This window comes from Heteronotia binoei, chromosome 14, assembly GCF_032191835.1.
Source record: "Heteronotia binoei isolate CCM8104 ecotype False Entrance Well chromosome 14, APGP_CSIRO_Hbin_v1, whole genome shotgun sequence".
NCBI classification, from domain to species: domain Eukaryota; kingdom Metazoa; phylum Chordata; class Lepidosauria; order Squamata; family Gekkonidae; genus Heteronotia; species Heteronotia binoei.
In genome coordinates, this window is record NC_083236.1 from 31,678,303 (window position 1) to 31,700,582 (window position 22,280).

Here is a 22,280-nt window from a genome sequence, read left to right on the forward strand (position 1 = left end):
TTCCAAAGTTTTGGTGATGGGGGAAACACATGCAGAGATACTGTACTGAATGAACATGCTTTCAGAGAAGTTGATTCCAGTCTCGTCTTTTAAAAGCAAGTTTCTAGTCCGTACAGCTGCAAATATGCATGAACAGCAAATATGCATGAACAGCATTCAGCTCCTTGCATAGCTTCTCTCCACATGGAATGCAATGCCATAATACATTCTGCAAAATGGAAAATTCTTATCAATAAAAAAATCATGGAACTATGTAAATCCATCTATTTCGCATACGTACAAACAAGTTGCAGCTTTCCTTGGTTGAATGTACAGCTTTTTAAACACAGAGTATCTGCAGGCCTGTTCATCCGGGTTTGCCCAACTCCTTCCTGCTCAAGGGTACTGTGGAATGTCAGTGCTCTCAGCATGAGCCAGAGAGCTGAGTTGATGAAATACGACAATGAAATCCAGCAAGGACATAAAAGGCAGCGCATTTACATAAAGAAAATTGCCAGATAGGCAGACAAGAAGATGGGGTGACAATAAAGTCACTTGTGGTGCAAACAGCCCTATGAATGAGATCAACTTCTTTCAGGTAGACAGTTAAAGATGCAAAATTATGCACACGTCAAAATAACCAGGTTTTATTCATAGCATGTTTTGGACTAAGATAGTCAGCAGGAACAGGACCTTAACAGCTTTGGGTATGTGAAGCAGGCCGTACAGGTCTATCACAGAGGGATGGGATAAGTGGCCAGTGGCCAGGAAACAGGCAACAATGAGCCATAGAGCTCAGAGTAAGGAATGCCATGGAGATTCAGGCCTCAAAGGGCATTATTTGCACCACAGAACTTGAACTGTGTCATTCCCTCTTGGCAGGGTATTGATTGTTCAGCAACCTTCTCAAACTACAATACCCAAGATCCTTTGGGAGAAGCCATGCAATGAAAGGGGTGTACAACCAATCTAAATCTGTATTGTAGCTTGACAGGCTTATTTTAGGCCCAAATGTCACTGGGTGGGAGAAACAGGAAGAATGCAAGAACAGAAAGAGACAGACTACTGGAGGAAATAAAAGTCCAGGTGAACAGCTGGATAAAAGGCTACATTACAGGGTTGCCAGCCTCCAGATGCGGCCTGGACATCTCCCACTTTTACAACTGATCTCTGGCTGGCAGAGATCAGCTCCCGGGAGAATACGGCTGGTCTGAAGGGTGGACTCTATGGCACTGGACCATGCTGAGGCCCCTCCCCAAACCCCGCCCTCTCCTAGATCCACCCCCAAGGTATTTCCCAACACAGACCTGGCAACCATAACCTATGATGAAAATGTGTATGTGTGTTCGCACGTACACACTTCAATTAAAAAAAAAAAGTAAAGGTAGTCCCCTGTTAAAGCATGGCAGACTTTTTTCAGGGTGGTTTGCCGTTGCCTTCCCCACTCATCTACACTTCCTCCCCAGCAAGCTGGGTACTCATTTTACCAACCTCAGAAGGATGGAAGGCTGAGTCAACCTTGAGCCGGCTACCTGAACCCAGCTTCCGCCGGGATTGAACTCAGGTTATGAGCAGAGAGTTCGGACTGCAGTACTGCAGGGCTCCTAGTTACTTTGATAGCAGCTGCTTAATATGGACCATTCCTATTTGCATGCACAAATGCCAATTTCTTTGGCTAGTAGAATACCCATTTAATTAAAGCCACAACATTTGGTATTTAGATTTGTAATACACACACATCTTGGAAACATTACTGACATTTCCATAGCTGTGCAAGATACACATCCCTCCATTTTTGGATGAAATGATCAATTTTCAACCACCCCTCTTCCCAACATTGATCAAATATAAAAATAATCTATGCAAAAATTACAGCCCTTCCTAAACTCATCTGAACAAACACCACTGCGTGTTGACAGATAAACAGAAAGTTGCAGAGGTTAATTGACTCTTTCTGGCTGAGAGAAAGAGGATGTCAGAGCCAATCTAGAATTCCCTTAGTGGAAACACAATTCTGCCAGCATCATGCATCATCCCACCATTTGATTGCATACAAAGGCAATCTGCTCTCTCTTCTGCACTTAAGTACCACATTCACAGGGTTAATGCAGCTTCACAGGTTTAACTTCTCACTGTTCAGCTCCAACATATGTAGAAACGTGTCTGCGTCTCTCATTCACACCACTCTATCCTGAAGAACAAACATTTGATCTTGGAGGACCTACCGATAAAGCAGATGTTTCTGGCAGCAGCTTGCACAAACATGGTGGCTGAAAATGTTGATCAGGCCTCAAAACGGGAACTTAAGAGGGAGCAAGAGAGAACAAGACAGTCCCCCACCTTTGTGCATATCTAACTCTACCGATGACATGTTTGTCAGTGAGACTGTTAAAAGAGTTGGAGTTGGACTGTTCGAAAGTGGAAAGACTGCAGTTTCACAATGAGCAATCAGTAAGGGCTTGGCAAGGAATTATGGGAAACTTTCAAAGAAAGTTCTGGAATACCTTGCCCTCACAAGTAAGGAATACATTATATAAAAAACAGGGCTTTTCAACCTGGACTGCTCAGGAATGCAGTTCCGGCTGACTAGGCATCAGGGGTGTGTGGCCTAATAAGCAGAGTTCCTGCTGGGCTTTTTCTACAACCCCTCCCCCTCCGTGTGAAACAATGGTGATGTCAGGAGGTATGCCTAATATGCAAATGAGTTCTTGCTGGGCTTTTTCTACAAAAAAAAAGCCCTGTATAAAATGCTCACAACACACTTGTGTGAATGCGAAATACATTTATTTGCTTCATCTATACCCTGCCTTTCTCCCCAATGGCGACCCAAAACACCTTACATCAGGGTGGCCCCCAGCAGGTGATGGAGGGGTAGGGTTGCCAGATCCAGACTGGGAAACTCATAGACATTTGGGGATGGAGTCAGGGGAGGTCAGGGACCACAATAGGGTACAATGCCATAGAGTTCGCCCTCCAAAGCATCCATTTCCTCCAGGGGAAGTGATCTCTATAGTTTGGAGGTGAGCTGAAATTCCATGGGATCCCCAGTTGCCACGTGGAGGCTGGTTCCCTCCATTTTACCCTCACAACAATCCTGTGAGGCAGGCTGAGGCAAGTTAAGCTGCCTCACAAAAACCCTGTGAGGCAGGTTAAGCTGAGTGTGTGTGACTGGAATCCCAGGTCATCCATCAGTTTTTCCATGGGAGAGTTGGGGGGTTGAACCTGCGTTTCCTTGATCCCAGCCTGACATTCTTAATAATGACACTATAGTGGCTCACTTGCTTCTGGACAACCATCGTACAAGTACCATGTATGGCTGGTCAAAGATCTTGTGAGTTTATGCTCTGCTTTAACATAAACAGTGTGTCTACAGACGCCAGTTTTTCTTACCAAGACTTTAGCTTCATATCAGCGAGCTGCCATTGACAAGGAAATTTGTTCAGGCCTGCTTTGTGTATTTTGTCTTTATGATCTTTAAATAAAACTCGTGGGAATGACTCCCTGAAAACTGCCATAAAGCTGCGATTGAAGCATTCACTGATCAGTCAGAGGCCAAATACTAACTGAGAGCCAGTTTGGTGTAGTGGTTAAGTGCGCGGACTGTTATCTGGGAGAACCGGGTTTGATTCCGCACTCCTCCACTTGCACCTGCTGGAATGGCCTTGGGTTAGCCATAGCTCTCATAGGAGTTGTCCTTGAAAGGGCAGCTGCAGTGAGAGTCCTCTCAGAATTGGAAATCTATAAAAATACCTACAGTAGAAGAATAATGGCTGAACTTACTTATTTAATGAAAGAAAAGACGCTATTTACAACAGTGAGGTTACTCTATGCACAGAATTGTTAATCTATAAAAATACCTACAGTAGAAGAATAATGGCTGAACTTACTTCTTTAATGAAAGAAAAGACGCTATTTCAGCCCCACCCACCTCACAGTGTGTCTGTTGTGGGGGAGAGAGATAAAGGAGATTGTGAGCCGCTCTGAGATACGGAGTGGAAGGCGGGATATAAATCCAATATCTTCTTCTTCTAACTTCTGCTGTAAATCAAGAGTCCAACCCCACTGGCACGCCATCCTGCCCGTTAGAGAGAATCTTCCGCAATGCAAATAACAGCCTGATGCTGAGCCACCTGCCTGTCCCCCACCTGAAATAGCTCCTGTCTGACAAGTCACTAGGATCAAGAACAATGCCACCAATTATGGTTGAGGGATTGAAGTTCAGATTAAATGTTTATCTTAAAGAACACTTTTATAAGGTGATGTTTTGATGGTATAAGATACCAGATAAGTTGGCTAGAATGTATAAAAATATTTTGAATAAATGCTGGAAATATGTACAGCATGAAGGAACATTTATCATATGTGGTGGACCTGTAATAAAGAAAAAAAATCTAGATGCAAATACATTTACAAGTACAGAAGATCTTAAAACATGAATATACAAATGAAATAGGAAGCCTTTCTGTTGGGATTGATGGACAGACGACCTGAAAATAGTCATGGAACTTTGTTTTTATATATGATTACAACAGTGAGGTTACTCTATGCACAGAATTGGAAATCTATAAAAATACCTACAGTAGAAGAATAATGGCTGAACTTACTTCTTTAATGAAAGAAAAGACGCTATTTACTTCTATTGTTAGCTAGAAGCCCCTTATTGACTTTCTGCATGCAAAGGAAAAAGATGAGTTGATGATCTGTGGATCTGATGAGTAAGGGTGTGTAAATAAATTTATATAAGATAGACTGAGGAAAGACGTTCAGTGAAAGGTGATGATTAAGAGGAATAGGTTGCATTGTTGTAGTAAGTGACTATATTTTGCTTTATTGCTGGGATATTTTTGGAACTGTTAAACTGTAAAGGGTATGTTTCTCTTTCTTTTCTTTTTCTATAGTTCATATTTTTTCTTGTCCTTTTTATATATGTATGGAAAAATTAATAACAATATTCTTTAAAAAAAAAGAACAATGACACCAAACATACTTCCAGAGCAGGGACCTGCCCAGGCTTTAGAACCAAGGAAATAAGACAAACAGCTTCTGGAGATTACTGTCAGAAACTGACCACAGCACAGGGCAAGAGGTAGCTTTCCTTGACTGATGTTCTTATCAGTTACCACAGAGGAAGATGTTCAAATTTGTGTGTACTAGAGTAAACTGCACACAAGAGTACAACACTTAGTCTTGTCCCTACCCTCCACAAGCATTGTGACATGAGAAACCATTGATTTACTATGGCACGAACTTTTGTGGACAATGGATTGGGTCCACTGTCATGGACAATGGATTGGGTCCACAGGAGTCAACCTATTGGAAGGACTCACCTATGAACCCTAGCTTGTGTTTAGTGTTTATTTACTTCATTTGTATCTCATCCTTCTCCTCAAAGGAGAGCCAAAATGATGCACATCATGCTCCTTGCCTCCATTCTACCTTCACAACAACAACCCTGTGAAGTAAATGAGACTTTGTGGGGATGGGCCATCCATGTAATAAAATGTAATGACAGGTAATGAGGAGATTATACACACACACACATATGCATACACTACACACACAAACACATACTTATTTATATAAATATATATAAAACTTAAACTACAAACATGCTTAAAACTCTTGTGATATTTTGTTTAAAATGGAAAGGTGGGGGAATAATGGGATTTGGCAATGCAATTTTAAAAATAAAGAAGAAAAAGCACAAGCAGAAACTAAAAATGTAAAATGCTCTGAACCTAGGAAAACATGAAGTGGCTGGGCATTGCAAACTTTTCTCTCCCCACCCCCAGCTTACTCAGACTGGTAGTGGCTCTCCAGTGCAATATCCCCCTTTGGCTATGAGTTCCCAGGTTAGAGTACACACTAGGCACCAGTTCTCAGGTCCATTCAGCAGAGACAAGCTGGCTCAGAGCATCAACCCTTTATTTGTAAGGATACAACTCCATGTAGTAACAGCTTCAGCAGGCCATACAAATTTCTGGAAAGTGAAACTGAGCTCTACTCCACAGAAATACAATGCCGCATAGACAAAGTTGAAAGGAAAATGTGGAATGGATTTTCCATTAAGGTCTCTGGGCCCAGATAGACTTTGCAGCTTTGCAAGCTCAGAAGAGTTTCCTGCTGCAGCCAGCAAAGACAAGGCAGAAAGAACTGGGAACTTCAGCAGCCTCAGAGCTTCAAAGGGTGAGGACAAGAGGGGGAGTGGGGAGAAAAGAGCCGTGGGACTGATTCAAGCCCTGGGCAGGCTGGTTCTGGCCCATGGGTCAGACATCTAACACCCCTGCACTATACCATAATGGCTCTGTCAAGGCTGTCTACCAGTTAAAGAAATTTTAGTTGATTGTAGAAGATGGAGAATCAGATTAGATTTAAATTATTACGCATATTTTAAAAAAACATAATTAAACTCATTCTGAACTTAATAAACAAAGACTGTTAGAAACCAACCAATTCTCCACCCCCCCCCATTCCCACTTACCAGCATTCCAAAACCAAGGAAGTTTTAAAACTAAATCCCTAACTTTCTGCCCTAGCCATTAAAACTTCATTTTAAAAACTGAATGGATAAACCTTCAGATGCTGCACTGTACAAGTTCAAGGTTGGTAGTCTCATGAGAGAGCTCTGGAAACTTCCCCTATCAACATGCTGGGGCCCCAAGCTATGTTTGCACTATTTATGACAAAAAATGAAACAATAGCCTAGTTTTCTCCTCTTGTGCCCCACAAAGTTGAAAACTGACAGGCGGGTTGGCTATTGGGCACCTACCTCATTGTATATAATTGAAAAAGAAGAATTCAGTTGAAGGAACTACTTTGCTTTCAGTCTTAACACATTATTGGTGATATGCACATATTTCAGTTCTGCCAGCAGAGAATTTACCACATATCAAGCAAAAGAGTTGTCAAAATGCTCCAGTAGTTGTCACTCTGTGCCCCTGAATTCTGTTATTTTTGAGGGGGAAATCCTGTCAAGGGTTGCTAGCTTGGGCTTCATAATTACCTCTCAACTTGCAGGGCTACAGGAGGGTTCAGGGTTTGCTTTTCTGTCAGACAGGCTGAGGTGGCATATTTTGGACTGCTATTAAAGAGTTCCAAATTGGCAGCTATTTTGCCACATTATTCTATTACCACCTCTGGGGAGTAGGAGGAAGGCAGCATTTAGGCTTTCCGCCTGAAGCGGCAAAATGTCTTCGGCAGTCTCTGAGCATAACATCCCCCCCCCCCAAGGTTTGGAGAGCTCCCCCCCCCCCCAGCACATATGAAGCCAGAAAAGTCATAAAAATCAAGCTGCTAGGAAGAAACCACAACACTCAGAGACTTCGCCATGCCATTACCACATCAAAAAGTCATATTGTGAAAGCAGCCTGGCGTTTTTCCTCCTGAATGTTTCCATTAAGGGTTCATATTTTAGCTAAAGCAGTTCTAAACTTTCGCAAGGTCTGTTTATTGCAGAGAAAGGCACTGTTTTGAGGGGCAAACATTTCCTTCAGAAGAACATTGCTGCTCTATGAAAAAGGTAAAAAAGAATTGTAGACTGACAAGTCCATTACTCTCGGCAAGCCATCTGCCAAAGGAGCTGCAGTGGGCTCTGAACTGTGCGCTGCCTCCTGCCAACTGCAGAAGGTGAGTGTTGCTGCTCCATTTTTCACATGCTTTCTAAACACCCCCAAAACGAGAACCCTTTTTGTTGGGAGCAGGCTTTTTGAGGGGCTCCCTGCTGCAATGCTGCCTAAAAGTCAGCATCCTTCTTAAAGGAGATGGTGGAACCTCTTTGAGTCAGAGCTCACATGTCACTAACCACAACAAAGAGTCAACCCAACTTCTGCAGAAACCTGCAAGTGCAGGAACTGCGGCTTGTTGGCAGACACACATCACCTGGGCAACTAGGAGAGAGCATGCTGTCATTCAGAAATGGGGCAAAACGGTCTATTTTTGTAGCTTCATCGCTTCTCTTCCCACTTGAGATGAAACAAAGAGACACAGCCCCAAAAGCCACACGCTTCCGCAAAATGATCACATCCCCACTAGTGATGAAGCCCTTCCTTATGACAGCTGCAAGACCTAAGCAAAGAGAAACACACAGAAAGCAGACATGCAAAAAAGACCTTCCGTTCAAGGGCCATCTCTACTATAGAAAGTACCACAAGGCCAGCCTCAAAGGCAGTTGTGTAAAATCTAATCCAGCAGTTTTCAAACTTTGTTATGGAAGTTCAGGTTGAGGAAAAGATGGCTTGAGTCAGTTAGCTTTCAAATTGTATGAAAAATGGCAGCCCCGAAAGTACAAACGTAGACCATGGAAGACTGAAATCTGGACAGTGCAGCATCACTTTCCAGCAAACTTCATGTTAGCGGAGCTTAAAAGGAGTTAACGCTTTAACGGTGGATAAGGATTAGGTAGTTATGTGTGCTCCATTATTCCTCCCCTTCCCTCCAACATTAACCTTTTTCTCAAATGGAGTTAGTGTGAAAGCTGGCTGTAAAGAAGTACCATTGCATCCCCAAACAAGGTACCTGTTGATATCACTCTAAAAGCAGCGGTCTCAAGAACAGCAGCCACTCCTGACCCTCACTAGCTCTGTACAAAGGTAGCATCAAAGAGGGAGAGGCAGGCAAGAAGCACAAAGGGGACCTTTACCATCCTTGGGACTGGCTAATCTACTTTTCAGCCTCAGTACTAGAGGTACAAATACAACACTGTATCTTTAAATATGGCAGAAATAGTTTTGTTCTTCAAAAGTTCTCAGTACACAGTAGAGTTTAAAACTGGGTCTACACCGACAATGACTACAAGTAAGACATGGCTGAATCTGCAAGACTCTCTCTTTCACACATACACACAAACACAGCCCTCAGAGTTTGCCTTGAGTTTGTACCTGTGCTGGCGGCGGCAGCAAAACCAACCGGCGCAACGGAAACAGACATCACAGTTTCGGTTCCCACTCTTTACCAGCCGAGCACTTTCTATCTCCTGTGTAGGGGACGCACGCCATTCAGCCCTTTGAAATGAGGACAGGGCCGAGTAGTTTGTTGGGCTACCTCCCCTTCCTTTACATGCTGCCAACCGTTCCAACTTTGCACTCAGGAAATCCCCTAGACAAGTCAGAGGATGATTTGCCCACCTCCCACTCCCCTGGAATGTGCAGAGAAGCTCTTTTTGAGGTCCAAACAGGTGGGAGCTGGCCCACGAGGCTCAGGTGGCAACTGTGAAAGCTGATTCCAACTGAAGGAGACAGGGAGAGGCTTAAGAGAAGATGAATTCAGCAATGCTCTTGAGTCTGAGGCAGAAGTTCAAACTGCGGCTGTACATCTGGCACAAATGAAGGTGCAAGTCACAGGTTTAAAGGGCATGCACGCGCACTGCCTTAAGATCCTCACCTCGTGTAAACAGACAGGGTGGTGGTGGGGAATGGAACAGGGAATCACAGCAAAGGAAAAAGTTGGGAAGCTGTTTCTGACTGACATCCCCAGGTGACGAAGCCCAGCTGGAATGCTGGTCTATTGCCCAGACACAAGATCTTGGCGTGCCCAGGCAGAGTTTATTTAGATTTCGGAGCTAATGCATACACAGAGGCCTTGGCAATGCCTGACCTTTCCCTAGCCTCTGTGGACAGGCTAAGCAACAGTGCAGTGCTCAAGACTAGGGCAGAAGACCTGCTTTATGGTTCACTCATTTTATTTACTTCATTTATTCCCCACCTTTCTATCCAGTGGGGTCCCAAAGCAGTTTACATTGTTTTCTTCTCCTCAATATCACAGGGTCACGGAAATTCTAGCTTTATACACTGACTGTTGGCTGGAAAAATCAGGATTTCACTTTCAACCTGGAACATGTAAACAAATCTCCATTTCCCCCTTAAGAGTTTGAGGGCCATGCCCTGCAAACATTGAACATTATAAGGAAGCATTCAGTTGCCAAGCTGCACTGAGCTTGTAGTGGTTAATAGTCTGCTTAGTCTCCACGAGTCTGCGTAAAAACCAATGGCCCCTTGCAGGTGGTGTGCCTTGAATATGTCCACATCAAGAAAGGCGGTAGATAAGTCTTTTATTTAATTAATAAAACTTTTGCTTGCTTAGATATTTATATCCTCATTTCCTTCCCAGTGGGGACTTGAATCGGCTTACAACATCATTCCCTCTGTTCCCATTATACCATCAGAAGCACCATCCTGAAAGAGAGAGAGAGACTGACTCAAAATCGCCCAGTCAGCTTCCATGACAGAGTGGGGATTCAAACCTGGATCTTCTTATACCATGGTAGCTCTGTTCCCTCCACCCCGTTCAGAGGACTTCTCTCCTCCCCCCCCCCCCAGGCCCTAGGTTGTCAAAAACTGCAATTGCAACCATGAGGCATGGATAAATCTGTGCTTTGGCGAGATTCAGTGGATGGGTTTCATTCATGTTTAGAGACATGCTGATCATATAGTCTGAAGCCAGCTCTGTAAAACAGAGGGATGGGGGAAAGTCTTAGGGTCATCTTCCTGACTCGGAAACAGTCACAGACTAGATCATGATCCGCATGCTGGATCACAGATCATTGCCCAACACGCTGCTAACATCTGCTTGTCAGGAATAAGTCTCATTAAAAGCAACCGGAGAGTAATTAAATGGTATTACTGTCTCTGGTAACTGGACTGCTGCTACCCCTGCAGGTGTTTAATTCACCTTTCCCCTGATTCACACTGACCCCAATTGTGGTAACAAACTCTGTGCCCTTTTATCCCCACCCCCCACTTCACCTGACACCTATTCCCTCATGGTGATGCTAAATTTGACTGTGGGCCTTTCAGGGTCAGGGATCTATGACCATAGACCCTCGCTTAATGCTGTCTCTCTAATCCTGATCTTGTTCCAGTCCAAAGTCAGCCCATTAGGGGAAAAGATGATCCAGGAAATTATAGACTTGTCTCCTTTTATAATGAGGAAAACACTAAGCACACTAAAGAACAAGTAATTTGCAGGCACTGACGGATTTCGACAGTGAACATGGTTTTATAATAGGCTAATCATGCTGGTTTGCTCTTTGAAAAAGTAACTGGATAAGCCAACAAGGCGAGGGGGGAGGCACCTCAGCCAATATAATACACCTAAGCATACCCACTCCCCCCCCCCAATAAAGACATTCCTCTAAGAGGATTAGTTTGGGTTTTGTTGTGTGATTTTTATAGACCCAATATGTGTGTGTGTGTGGGGGGGAGAGAGTCAGGAAAGAGAAGAGAAGAGAAGCAACAGTGCTTTTACAAAAAAAACCAAAAACATTATGAGGCATTGCGGGGGGGGGGGAGTCACATTTAATCAATAAATTGAGTTTCAAGACAAATTAAGGCTCAGTTTCCTGGATCCTTGACTCCATGGGCCTTATATTGGATTGTGAACTATTGAGATGTGCAGATGCAAGCCAGACTTTGCCCATTAAGAAAAATATTGCATATATCACAACAAACAAACAAGAACCCCTTGACACTGATTATTCTCACAGCCATCTCTGCCTCAGTTTCAAAAGGCAGCTGCCTCTTTTGCCAAATAATGCAGCTCCCACCACCACATGCTGATAACCAATGTAGTGTGGTGGTTAGCATGCTGGACTACAATCTAGGAGATCCAGGTTTGAATCCCCAACCTAGGGACTTTGTTGGGTGTCCTTGGGTCAGTCACACACTCTCAGCCAGACCTCACAGGGTAGCTGCACACATAAAGTGAAGGAGAAGAGAACAACATAAGTTGCTTTGGTTACCCACTGGGGAAAAAGGCAGGGTATAAACAAAGCAAACAAATAATTTTCTCCCCCCCCCCCTTCCTCCTAAAAGTAACATTGAGTTTCTGTGGCCCATCCAGTCTTCCCCAGATAGGGCCAATTAACACATTACCAAGTACAGGGGATGAGTTCGGGGTGCCCACCCACTGCTCCTGTCAGATATGAGTTGCCGGTTCTCCTCAATTCTTCCACATGTGTGCAGTTCCCAATTTGGATCAAGGTCATGATGAACACGAAGAAGAGATGGCTTCAGCCTTCCCCCAATGTCATTTTCCCCAGCTGAAGCAACCAAGGGATGAACTGCTTGGCTCCTGTGGAAGCCCAGGGAACATGAGGATTTCTACAAAGGGCCAAACCATGCTTCACTGGGACTGTTCCAGGTCAGGAAAATGGTGGGTGGGAGGCTGAAGCCCCCTTCTTCATGTGTTCCACAGTCCCAATCTGAATTGGGCACCACACACATGAAGGAACTGAGGAGAACTCACAATTGATGTCTCACCATTACACAGGACAGAGACTTCAGACCTGATCTATGCACTCTGTAATGTGTGAATGAGATGCAGAGGTTTGTGGCCCCCCATGCATTTTTGCCCTGAAAAAGCAGCAGAAAAAGCCAGCAATACATCACAGTGTCTTTCTAAGGTATCATCATTGTGCTCTTTGCACCACACAGGTCAACAGATATCAGCCCAAGCTTCTTGCACCTGGTTAGCTACAGAGGCAGGAGAGCAAGAGAAGTTTCAAGCCTGCAGAAGGGGGAGCAAGAATGAAGACCAGGAGGAACAAGGCCTCTGCTACCTTAGTTTCCCAAACCAGGCCCAAGTGCTATGAAGCCACACAACACCAACTATGCTGTGAGACGAAGCACCACCACGCTATTTAGGAGGCCATCCACAAGCTCTGCCCCTCATTTTTTTTTACCACCACTACCCTTTGTGGCCGCATGTAGTCACAAAATTCATTTGGTAGGGAAGTCTCTCAGCTGTTGCAAACACCTCAGCTACTCAGGGCTCAGCACCCTCGAAACAAAATTAGAACTGCATCTCCCTCAGCTGTTACATCCAGAAGCATCAACTAGGAACCTCTCCCCTAAGACACAAGACAATAACCTAATCACAACACAACCAAACAATCGATAACGGCATATAAAAATGTGCTGTTATCAATCCCAGGCAGGACTTGGGACTATTTCACTTTCAAAATTGAAAACTTTACTTTTGGAAAGAATCAGGTGGTGATCATCACCTGGACAGATGCAACCCTTGTAGAAGTGGAGTTCTGTTTGGAAGCACCTTCATTTTGCCCTGTCCAAAATACAACCTCTCCCCTCCCCAGAAAGTTCTGCAAAAACCTTAGGGAGGCTTGTAGCAAAGGCTAACTACTGGCTAGTGCCTGTGAAATCAGGACACTTCAAACCAAATTTAGTTTTGCAACTGTTTTAAAAATAGCTTGCATTTTAGGCTAGGAATTAATCTATAAACTTGCTTGTGGTATTTAAAAAAGTTTTTTCTTCCAAATTGTCTGAGCCTAGGGAAGAAAGGCGTGGCAGACATCTGAACTAGTATTGACTTAAAAGTACCCCACCCGTGCCATGAGAAAAACAAAGCCGGGGAGAGGGGAACTAGACTCCTGCAGCAGGTGAAGGACCTACTGTGGCTTCTCTTTCAATAAGATACCTGCCTTCACCCAAGATGAAGGCTGTGAGTTTCTTGGGTACTTCTAAACAAGTTCGGTGCTGGAAATATTCTTTGTATAGAACTACTGTCCCAGGTGAGGTAAACAAGTTCATAACAACCTGCAGCCTGCTTCTTCTCCTGCAGACTGCCCACTTCCTTTCCCACAGGAACTTGTTATAACCAAGCACATGGTTGCTGTTTCCTGAAGAACATACATGCTGAAAACAGAGCTGCAAGAAGCAGTCCTGCCACTTGAAGGAATTCAGCTCCAGTTTCCCAGCTCTTTCCACAAGATGTGCCTACTAACCAACGTAAAACAGCTAGCAAACAAGGAAGTACATGGCTATAGCATTTGCCCACCTGCCTTGTGAAGCCTGAGCCATCCTGGATGAGTATAAATGCCTAACGCCCTTTGCTCAATGTGTCTTGCAGGCAGGGTTTTTTTTTTAATAGCAGGAACTCCTTTGCATATTAGGTCACACACCCCTGATATAGCCAATCCTCCAAGAGCTTACAGGGCTCTTAGTGCAAGGCCTATGGTAAGCACTTGGAGGACTGGCTACATCAGAGTGGTGTGGTCTAATATGCAAAGGAGTTCCCACTACAAAAAAAGTCCTGCTTGCACGGCCACTCAGGGGAGGCTTGAAATTGAAAGTGGGCCTCAGCAGAAAGAGTCTCTCTCATGCCATTGACCCAAACATCCAGGAGGACCCAAGTCTTTCCAGTAACCCAAACCCTAGTCCCAGGTCCGTAAGCATCGCCCAATAGTACATTTGCCAAGGAGAACTAAACAAAGAGCACCTGGTTTAAGAATTATGGCAGCTAGAAGTGCCCGAGAGTGGGGGACCTCCAAGACAGCTACCTAGATACAACACACTCTGCCATATGACCCAGTATTCCAGTTCTCATTTACTCACCCAGGGTGAGAAATTTCTCACTACCCTAGGAACTGAGGAGTGGGAGTAAAACAGGACTCCACATCGTGACCCTCTAAAAATTCCAGCATAGTCTCTATGGTAAAGGTTCCCAACATGGTGTCTGTGGGCTCCATCATGCCCAGCAGCATGCCCAGTGCTTTCAGAAAGTGGGTGGAGGGTCACGTGAGATTCTGGTCAGCAAGACTGACCACTAGAGACTTGATTGGCTGTGCAGACTTTTAAAAAATGTTGCTGAGCCAGCAGCTGTACAGAGTTCCTCGCTGTGTGACGGAAGCCATTTCGTGCCCACCATGCTGTGTCAGAACTCCAATGGTGCCCACTGGCTGAAAAAGGCTCGAGACCCCAGCTGTGTGGTAAATACTACAGAAATGTCACAGGAGAGGAATATTTGCTATGCTGGGAAAGCTCAAGGGATGCTGAGCTTCCAATGGGGCAAACAGCAGCCCCCAGGGGAAGTTTCACATTAAGAAAATGGGGGAGGGAAGGCGTGGAGTGGCAGCTAAAGCACCTGCAGCCCTGATTTGAATTGGGCATGCACACATCTGGGATTAGCTTCCCAACACAGAACTCACACACACAAAAATTGCTCACACAGACCTGGGAAAGAACACAAGATGCATTTAGGCCCTCATATTAATCACACTTTAAGCAGCAGTTTTTCAAGCACAAGGAACTAAGGGGCAGAAATCCAGTGGAGCCCTTGAGCCATTTCCAACATAAACCTGAACTGCTGCTCCATTCTCACTTCTGTTGCAAAATGTACAGAAATGGAAATTTGAGACCTACCTTGCTGCATCCTATTCAAGCCCCCCCCCCCCTTTCTGCTCCCTTCCTTCTTTTGCCCTAATCTCCCTCTCTTGTGACATATCTATAATGCTCACCTACTGGCTGTTCTATCACTCTACAAAACCATGAAAATTTTAGCTCCCCGAGCTATTGTGGGTGGAGACAACAGCATACTTAGCATTCATGCCAAGCTACAATGCCATACTTGACAAACTGTGATGTGGATTTTCCGGGAACATTTGAACCAGGAAATATTCCAATGCAAAATTTTAAAATTTTTAAAAATAATGTTAGCCAAAGAAGGCAAATACACCATGTACAAACACCAGGGATTGTTCCGGCTTCATAGAATTCATTTAGCCCATCTAACATGATGGATTTGCAGCACAGCAGCCTTGGCAACTGTAGATGAACAGATTATATTTACATATGCAGGGTGGAAGATTTTCCATGCAAAAATACAGCATTTCATTTTGGAAATATTCCGCCCTCCATCACTGCTTACAAAGCAACCCGCTCTGATTTTATAAAAAATACAATTTGAGGCTTTAAACTACAAATTCAAAATGCCTTAACTATAGAATGCTACCTGGGGCTTTGGAATCCTGAACAGGGGGTGGGGTAGAAAATGAGAGAATACCACAACACTTCAATTATAAAACGAACATAAAATGTGTAATGTAGCCACTATCAATTCTTTTTCCTTTCCATTTTTCTGCTTCTCTCAAAAAATAAATCCATTGGTGTGCCTTCCCTTAGCTCATGCTATCACCTGAGTCCCAATCCACCCATGGAGGTAACAGAAACTCAGGATACGTATACCACTCTGACATTACCTCTGTGCAAAGAACCTTCTAAGAAAGCCACTCCAATGGTCCACCGGGCAAAAAGAAATCACTAGATAAACAAGTGGAAAGCCCCCCTTCCTTTTAGTTAAATATTCTAACCCACAATCTCTTCTGACAGACAAAAAAAAAGACAGTGATCCCGAGTCAACAGATGCCAGCACAGCTGTACTCATTCCACAAGACAGACCCATCCAGTTGCTCAAAACCAAACAGATGCCAAGAAACTGTGGCACACGAGAAGCTAGAAAGAAAAGCTCAGAGAGGTGAGCAATGCAGCATCATCCTCATGCCCTGAGGATGATGATGGGAAAAGCTTTTGGCACCCATTGCTAAGGAAGGAAGCAACAAGCATAGGGACTGATATAAAAACAGAACACCCTCTTGGATAGCTGCTGTTCACATGAAAATTCTCTGCAGGCCCATTTTAGAAATAAAGGCTTGCTTGAGGTTGTAAATGGTAGCAGTTTCAGAAGCTTGTAAATAGCCACTCTCTCAGTCTCCTGCCATGGCAAACAAGAAGTAGAAGAAGAAGAATTGCAGATTTATACCCCGCCCTTCTCTCTGAATCAGAGACTCAGAGCGGCTTACAATCTCCCATATCTTCTCCCCCCACAACAGAAACCCTGTAAGGTGGGTGGGGCCCTCACAGCAGCTGCCCTTTCAAGGACAACCTTTGCCAGAGCTATGGCTAACCCAAGGCCATTCCAGCAGGTGCAAGTGGAGGAGTGGGGAATCAAACCTGGTTCTCCCAGATAAGAGTCCGCACACTTAACCACTACACCAAACTGGCTCTCCAAGGAGAGGTGCTGTCCAAAACTTGGGTCTACCTCCCCTCCATAACCCTGTTGTTTAAGGTTGCAAACAGGGCAACAAATTCATGTTTGGACAAGAAAAGCCAGTAATTTATGTGCCACGCCAGTTTGAAGAATTTCTTAAACCGCCCATTTGCAGCAAAACCAACTCACCAAAGTCTTGGACTATCATCTAAGAGATGCTGCTTTGGACCCCTGCTCTGTTGAGGATGAACTGAGGCCAGTCCAACTCTCAGCCTAACATACCTCACAGGATTGTTGTGAGGATAAAACAGAGGAGAACTCTGGGTGTCCCCCCAGGGAAAGAGCTAGGACATAAATGAAGTAAAAATACTGGAATGCATTCACCAAGTCGTCTCGAAAGGAAGAAAACCTGCTAGTCCATTTTTCCAAGCAAGCTAGCACAGAAAGCAATAGCAAGAGTACAAAGTCCCAGATGGCCTACTCTGCTAAATGCCAAATCAGGCCACCTGGTGTGGGCTGTAACAACAAGCACTAATAACACTGCACTGCAAAAAATCTCCTGTGATTTCTTGGAGGCTCTTCTCTTTGAGAGAATTCACAGTCCAGACCCAGAAATTCTGTGCTTTGTATGTCACAGCCACAAAGCCAAACAGCAGCCAGAGGCACACAGATAGCCCTTGAGTTCTCTGACCTTCACATTGCTCCTTCATTCCACACCTTGGAAAGAAAGAATTTCCTCTTCCAACAACAAGACACCCAGAATGTTGCCATGCAGATTCAGCTATGCCTCCGGTTGGTCAGAGAAATGCCATGTGATGAAATGCATTCCTTGGTAAATTAACCTAATTATTCTGGACAGTGCCAGCCAATTAAACATCTGTGACTTATCAGACCATCTTCTATGAAAGGGAGTTAAATTTTTTAAAAAACGACTTCTTGAATTCAAACAATGATTCTGCGCTAGTCAATACAAAGAGAATTGGCATTGGTCCACCACAAATCTGTACTGAAATAGTGCAGTATTTTAACAAAACTTTTGTAGTCATAATGCATGGGAGAGAAAGGGAAAAAAGACAGGCAATAGAGGTGACAATTAGCATTCAAGAGGCTCAAAGAATGGATTTCTTGAGTTCCACTCAAATTTTCTTTATAAGTAAAACCCACAAGTTATAAAAAGGGTTTAATAGTGACAAGAGGATTGTTCTTGAAACAAAAGCCCCAAAACAGATGAACAGAAGCTAGATATTTACTGGGTACGAACCACCTGGTCTTGCTGGAGGCACTGTGTGACTCCTTCCCTAGAACTAGTTAACACAAAAAAACAGCAAGAAAAACAACAAAACTAGGCTGGACAGCATTTTGCCTGCTCAAGCACCTCTGGGTCAGCAGAAATTCTTGTGAGGTCTACAAATAAGACACACAGAACCAGTAATGATATTTGACAGTGCTGGAGATATACCAAATACATCCCAGATTTCTTTTCTTCATTTATACCCCCATCTTTCTCCCCAATGGGGATTGCCAAGCTGCCTACATTGTCATTCTCCTGTGCTCACATCAGCCCTAGTAGATAGGTTAGGCTGAGAGTATGTGACTGTCCCAAGGTGACCCAGCAAACTTCCATGGTAGAGTGGGGATTCGAACCTAGAGTCTCTCAAGATCCTAGTTCAACACTCTAACCACTAAACCACACTGTGCTGATACTTTAATTGGCATTTTCATCAAGGAAAGCAAATACTGGCCAGTTTAATGAAGAAGAAGAGAGAGACCCAAGTGGTGTCCCCTGCTGGAATTTTTGTTGGTTACAAACACTGCCTTGTTCAGAATTGCAATTTGTTTATACCCCCTTCGACAGTGTGGAAGGAACACTTGGGTTATAATTATATCCAAAGTTATGTGGGAGTAAGACCCATTGAATTCCATAAGACTTCTAAGTAAACATACATGAGATAGAGCTGCAAATCCCTTTGTTTACCCTCAAAAAATATCCTTCTTTCTGCTTCTTCTAGAAATATCTAGACTACACACTGGCTGAGGAAATCCCTCAGCTTTTACCAGAAATGGAGCAGTTTCCAGATATCACAAAAAACTCTCTGGACAGGACATTAGTTCTAAAATCCATGGCACCTTTCGTAAGAGGAATTCACAGTCCCTTCAAAATAAAAGTGGTACTGTTTCTAGATCTTGAGAGCAGTGCCCCGCCAGACTGGCACTTTCTAAAAACCTGTGATGCCCTGGGTAGAATCTCCTCCTACAAGGTTTCTTGTTTCTTCCTTCCTGTCATCTAAATATTAACACTATGTGCCTGAGCTCAGATGCTATGACAAATAAAAAGGTTTCAACCTAGAAGCACCCTATCTTTGCATCTGTAAGTCATAAGCCTTGCAGTAACTAGTAGTTCCCATAAATCTATCTGCTGCAGCCAAGTATTGTTACCCACCTCTTCTTACAAAGAACTAAGGGAAGCACACATGATACTCTTCCCCTCACAACAACCTTGTGAGCTAGACTAAGCTGAGAGTACACAACAGGGCAATAGCACTTGGAGACCCTGAAAGCTGATTTGAACCTAAGTGTTCATCTATGAACACGTCACTGTTTGACCCACCAAAACCAAGGCCTTGTATCTTACTTCTGTAAGCCAGATGCTTAGGAACACACACATACCTGGATCCTAAAAAGAAGTGGGAAAGATGTGCAACATTTCTCAAAATGATAACAGAAACCATTGTTGGCATTGGCAAGTATCAATGCTCTTGGAGCAGGTTTCACATTCATATGTGTCTATGGGCATATCCAGAGTGAGACACCCACCCCACTCCCATCCTGACTAAGAATACAAAACAAGGACTCCAAACACATGGATTTCAAGGGCTTTGGGTATACAATGAAACCTGAGCCCTGGATCTTGTCTGAACTGCCAAAAATTCCTGCAGTATTAGTTTTATTGTAGCATACTAAGCTGGAATTTTGCAGTATCTAAAAGACAGGCCAAATTTTGTTCCAGCACAAGTTTTTGTGAGTTCGGACTTCCTCTATGAGGTCAGGTCTGTCTATAAGGCACAAAACCGTGGAGTGGAATAAAGTTGCACTAAATGTTGGGGTTCTTTTAAAGGAAAAAATTGCTCCTCCTGCAAAACTGCCACAGCACTCAGGGCTTTCATCCTTAAAAGGCATTCTGTTGCCACACCCCATCGTTGGGTTGACCCCTGGACAGAATCAACCCATTGGTCCATTGCTTCTCTGGTTGGCTGGCAACTGCTTCTGGGGGTCTAATGCTGGTAACTGAATCTGGAACTTTCTAGACATAAAGCATGTGCGTAATCACTGATCCACAGCCCCTCCTCAAGAACTAGCAGCTCATGTGACTACAGAAAACAAGGTTCCAACTGAAGATGACTTATATTTTGTTGGATCATTGGTTTATCAAGGTCAGTGTTGTCTACTTAGACTGCCAGTAGCTCTCCAGGGTCCCAGATCTTTCACATCACCAGAGATTGAGCCTGGGACCTTCTGTGTAGAATAAAAGATGCTTTAACACTGAACCACAGCCTTAGTTGCGGCCACTACTGACCTTGACAGACATGTGAATACATAAAGTTGCTTTACACCAAGTTGGACCATTGGTGATGTGGCTCAGTTGCAGAGCATCTTCTCAGCATGCACAAAGTCCCAGGTTCAATCCCTGGAATCTTCACTTAAAAGGATGAAGCAGTAGGTGGAGTGAAAACCTTCTTTCCAAGAGCCTGGACTACTCCTTCCACTTGGAGCAGACAAAACTGACCTAGAAAGACCATTGAGACAGTTGTGTGTGTTCAGATGTCTACCAAGGTCAGTATTTGACCTCCCAGACACATGATGCTACTCTGTACAGAGGTCAGAATCATGGTTTATCAAGGTTTATTCTGACTGGCAATTGGCTTTCTAAGGTCAAGTTCTTTCACTTTACCTCCCATCTGATCCTTTTAACTAGACATGCCAATGCCTGAACACAGGATCTTCATGCAACACAGATGTTCTAGCAGTGAGCCACATAGCTAATATCAGAGAGCAACTTACATTGTAACTAAAGTCTGTAATTTGTAAACAAGATACACTTAGCATATTTTTATCCTGTCCTTCCTCCAATCATCTCAGGTTGGCGGGCAGCATTTCCCCCCCTCCATGTCATCTCACAGCAATACACAAGCAATCTACGCATAGCTATTCCAGCATCAGACTATGACCTGGGAGTCCCAGGGTTTAGGGATGCCAGGCCATCGCCTGGTACTCCCAGGAGTTTTGGGGGTGGGACCAAGGGTGGATGTAATGTTGGCACATAGCCAAAGTGCTTCTTGTTCCTCCTGCCAGCCCCAGAGGCAAGGAGAGATTGGAGGGAGAATGCCTGCCCAAACAAGCACTTGGCATCCCTACGCTAGTTTTCAATCTGCATTCTACCATTAAGTTTTAGGCAAATCATTCTTTCTCTTGCTAACGTTACCTAGCAGAGTTGTTCCAAGGATAAAATGGAGGTGGTGAGAATGACCACATAACTTTCTGGGCTCTTTCAGGACACGATAAAACCTATGCTAAGCAAATACCGGAGAAATATATAGAACAAAGAAATATATAGAAGAAAGAAAAAGAGCTTTTCTTTTTTTAAAAAATGCACAGACCATTAACTGAGAGCCCCTAACTCACCGCTGTGCGAGCTAAACCACCGGGGCCCGAGGTGCAAAGGCAGCGCATCGGCCAGAGAGGTCCTGGAGCCCAGGTAGAGCATCCCGTCTCTGTGGTGACCGCCTCCCGTCTCCTGGTAACCGTTGCCATGGGCGTAAGGGGTGGAGTCCGCGCCCGACCCGCCGCCGCCGCCCGGGCCCCGCTCCGAGTCTCCCGCGGCGGCGGCGGCCGAAGCAGCCGTGTAGAGCCCGAAGGGGACGCTGCCGGGCGCCGCCGGCTCCATGCCCAGCCCCACGCCCACGCCGGCCACCGAGCTGACGGAGCGGCTGCGCAAGCCCATGGTGGCCCCTCCGCCACCGCCGCCCGCGCCCCGGTACTGCCCGAAGTGGGGGGCTCCTCCGGGCGGCGGCACCGCGCTGTCGTCGCTCGACACGCCGCCCCGCGAGCGCCCCGCTGCCGTCGCGGCCGCCGTGCTCTGCTTGCCGCCCATGCCGAGCGGGGAGGTGGCGGGCAGGCGACGACTAGGAGCTAAGGGCGCCCCCGGAGCCGGGCATCCTGGCCTCGCCGGCGCCGTCGGCGCTGCTGCTGCTGCCGCTGCTGCAGCCCCTCCTCCGCTTCCTTCTGCTCCAACCGCCGCCGCCGCCGCCGCGCCCCAACGGGCGGCCCGCCGCGCCTCCCGGGCTCATCCACGGCGGCAAGGCAGCAGGGCCAGCGCCGCCCCGCCTTCGGGGCCCGCCTCACGGAAGGGAGAAGCGGTGGCGGCGGCCGCCGCGGCTTTGCAGCTCGAGTCCTCTGGCGCTGCTCCGCATCCAGGCGGCGGCCAGGCCCGGCCTCTTGCAGCACCGCTGTCAAGGCGCGCCCTT

General features: G+C 45.2%; 1 protein-coding gene across 2 annotated transcripts in view; it reads right to left on the reverse strand.

Moving 5' to 3' along the window:
• Positions 1-22,280, reverse strand: part of ZNRF1 (zinc and ring finger 1) — a 33,843-nt gene extending 11,563 nt beyond the window's left edge. For both annotated transcript variants that reach the window (XM_060254139.1, XM_060254138.1), the window contains exon 1: positions 21,439-22,280. In XM_060254139.1, coding sequence (XP_060110122.1) covers positions 21,439-21,907 — 469 coding nt within the window. In that variant the 5' untranslated portion in view covers positions 21,908-22,280. The remainder of the gene's footprint in view (positions 1-21,438) is intronic.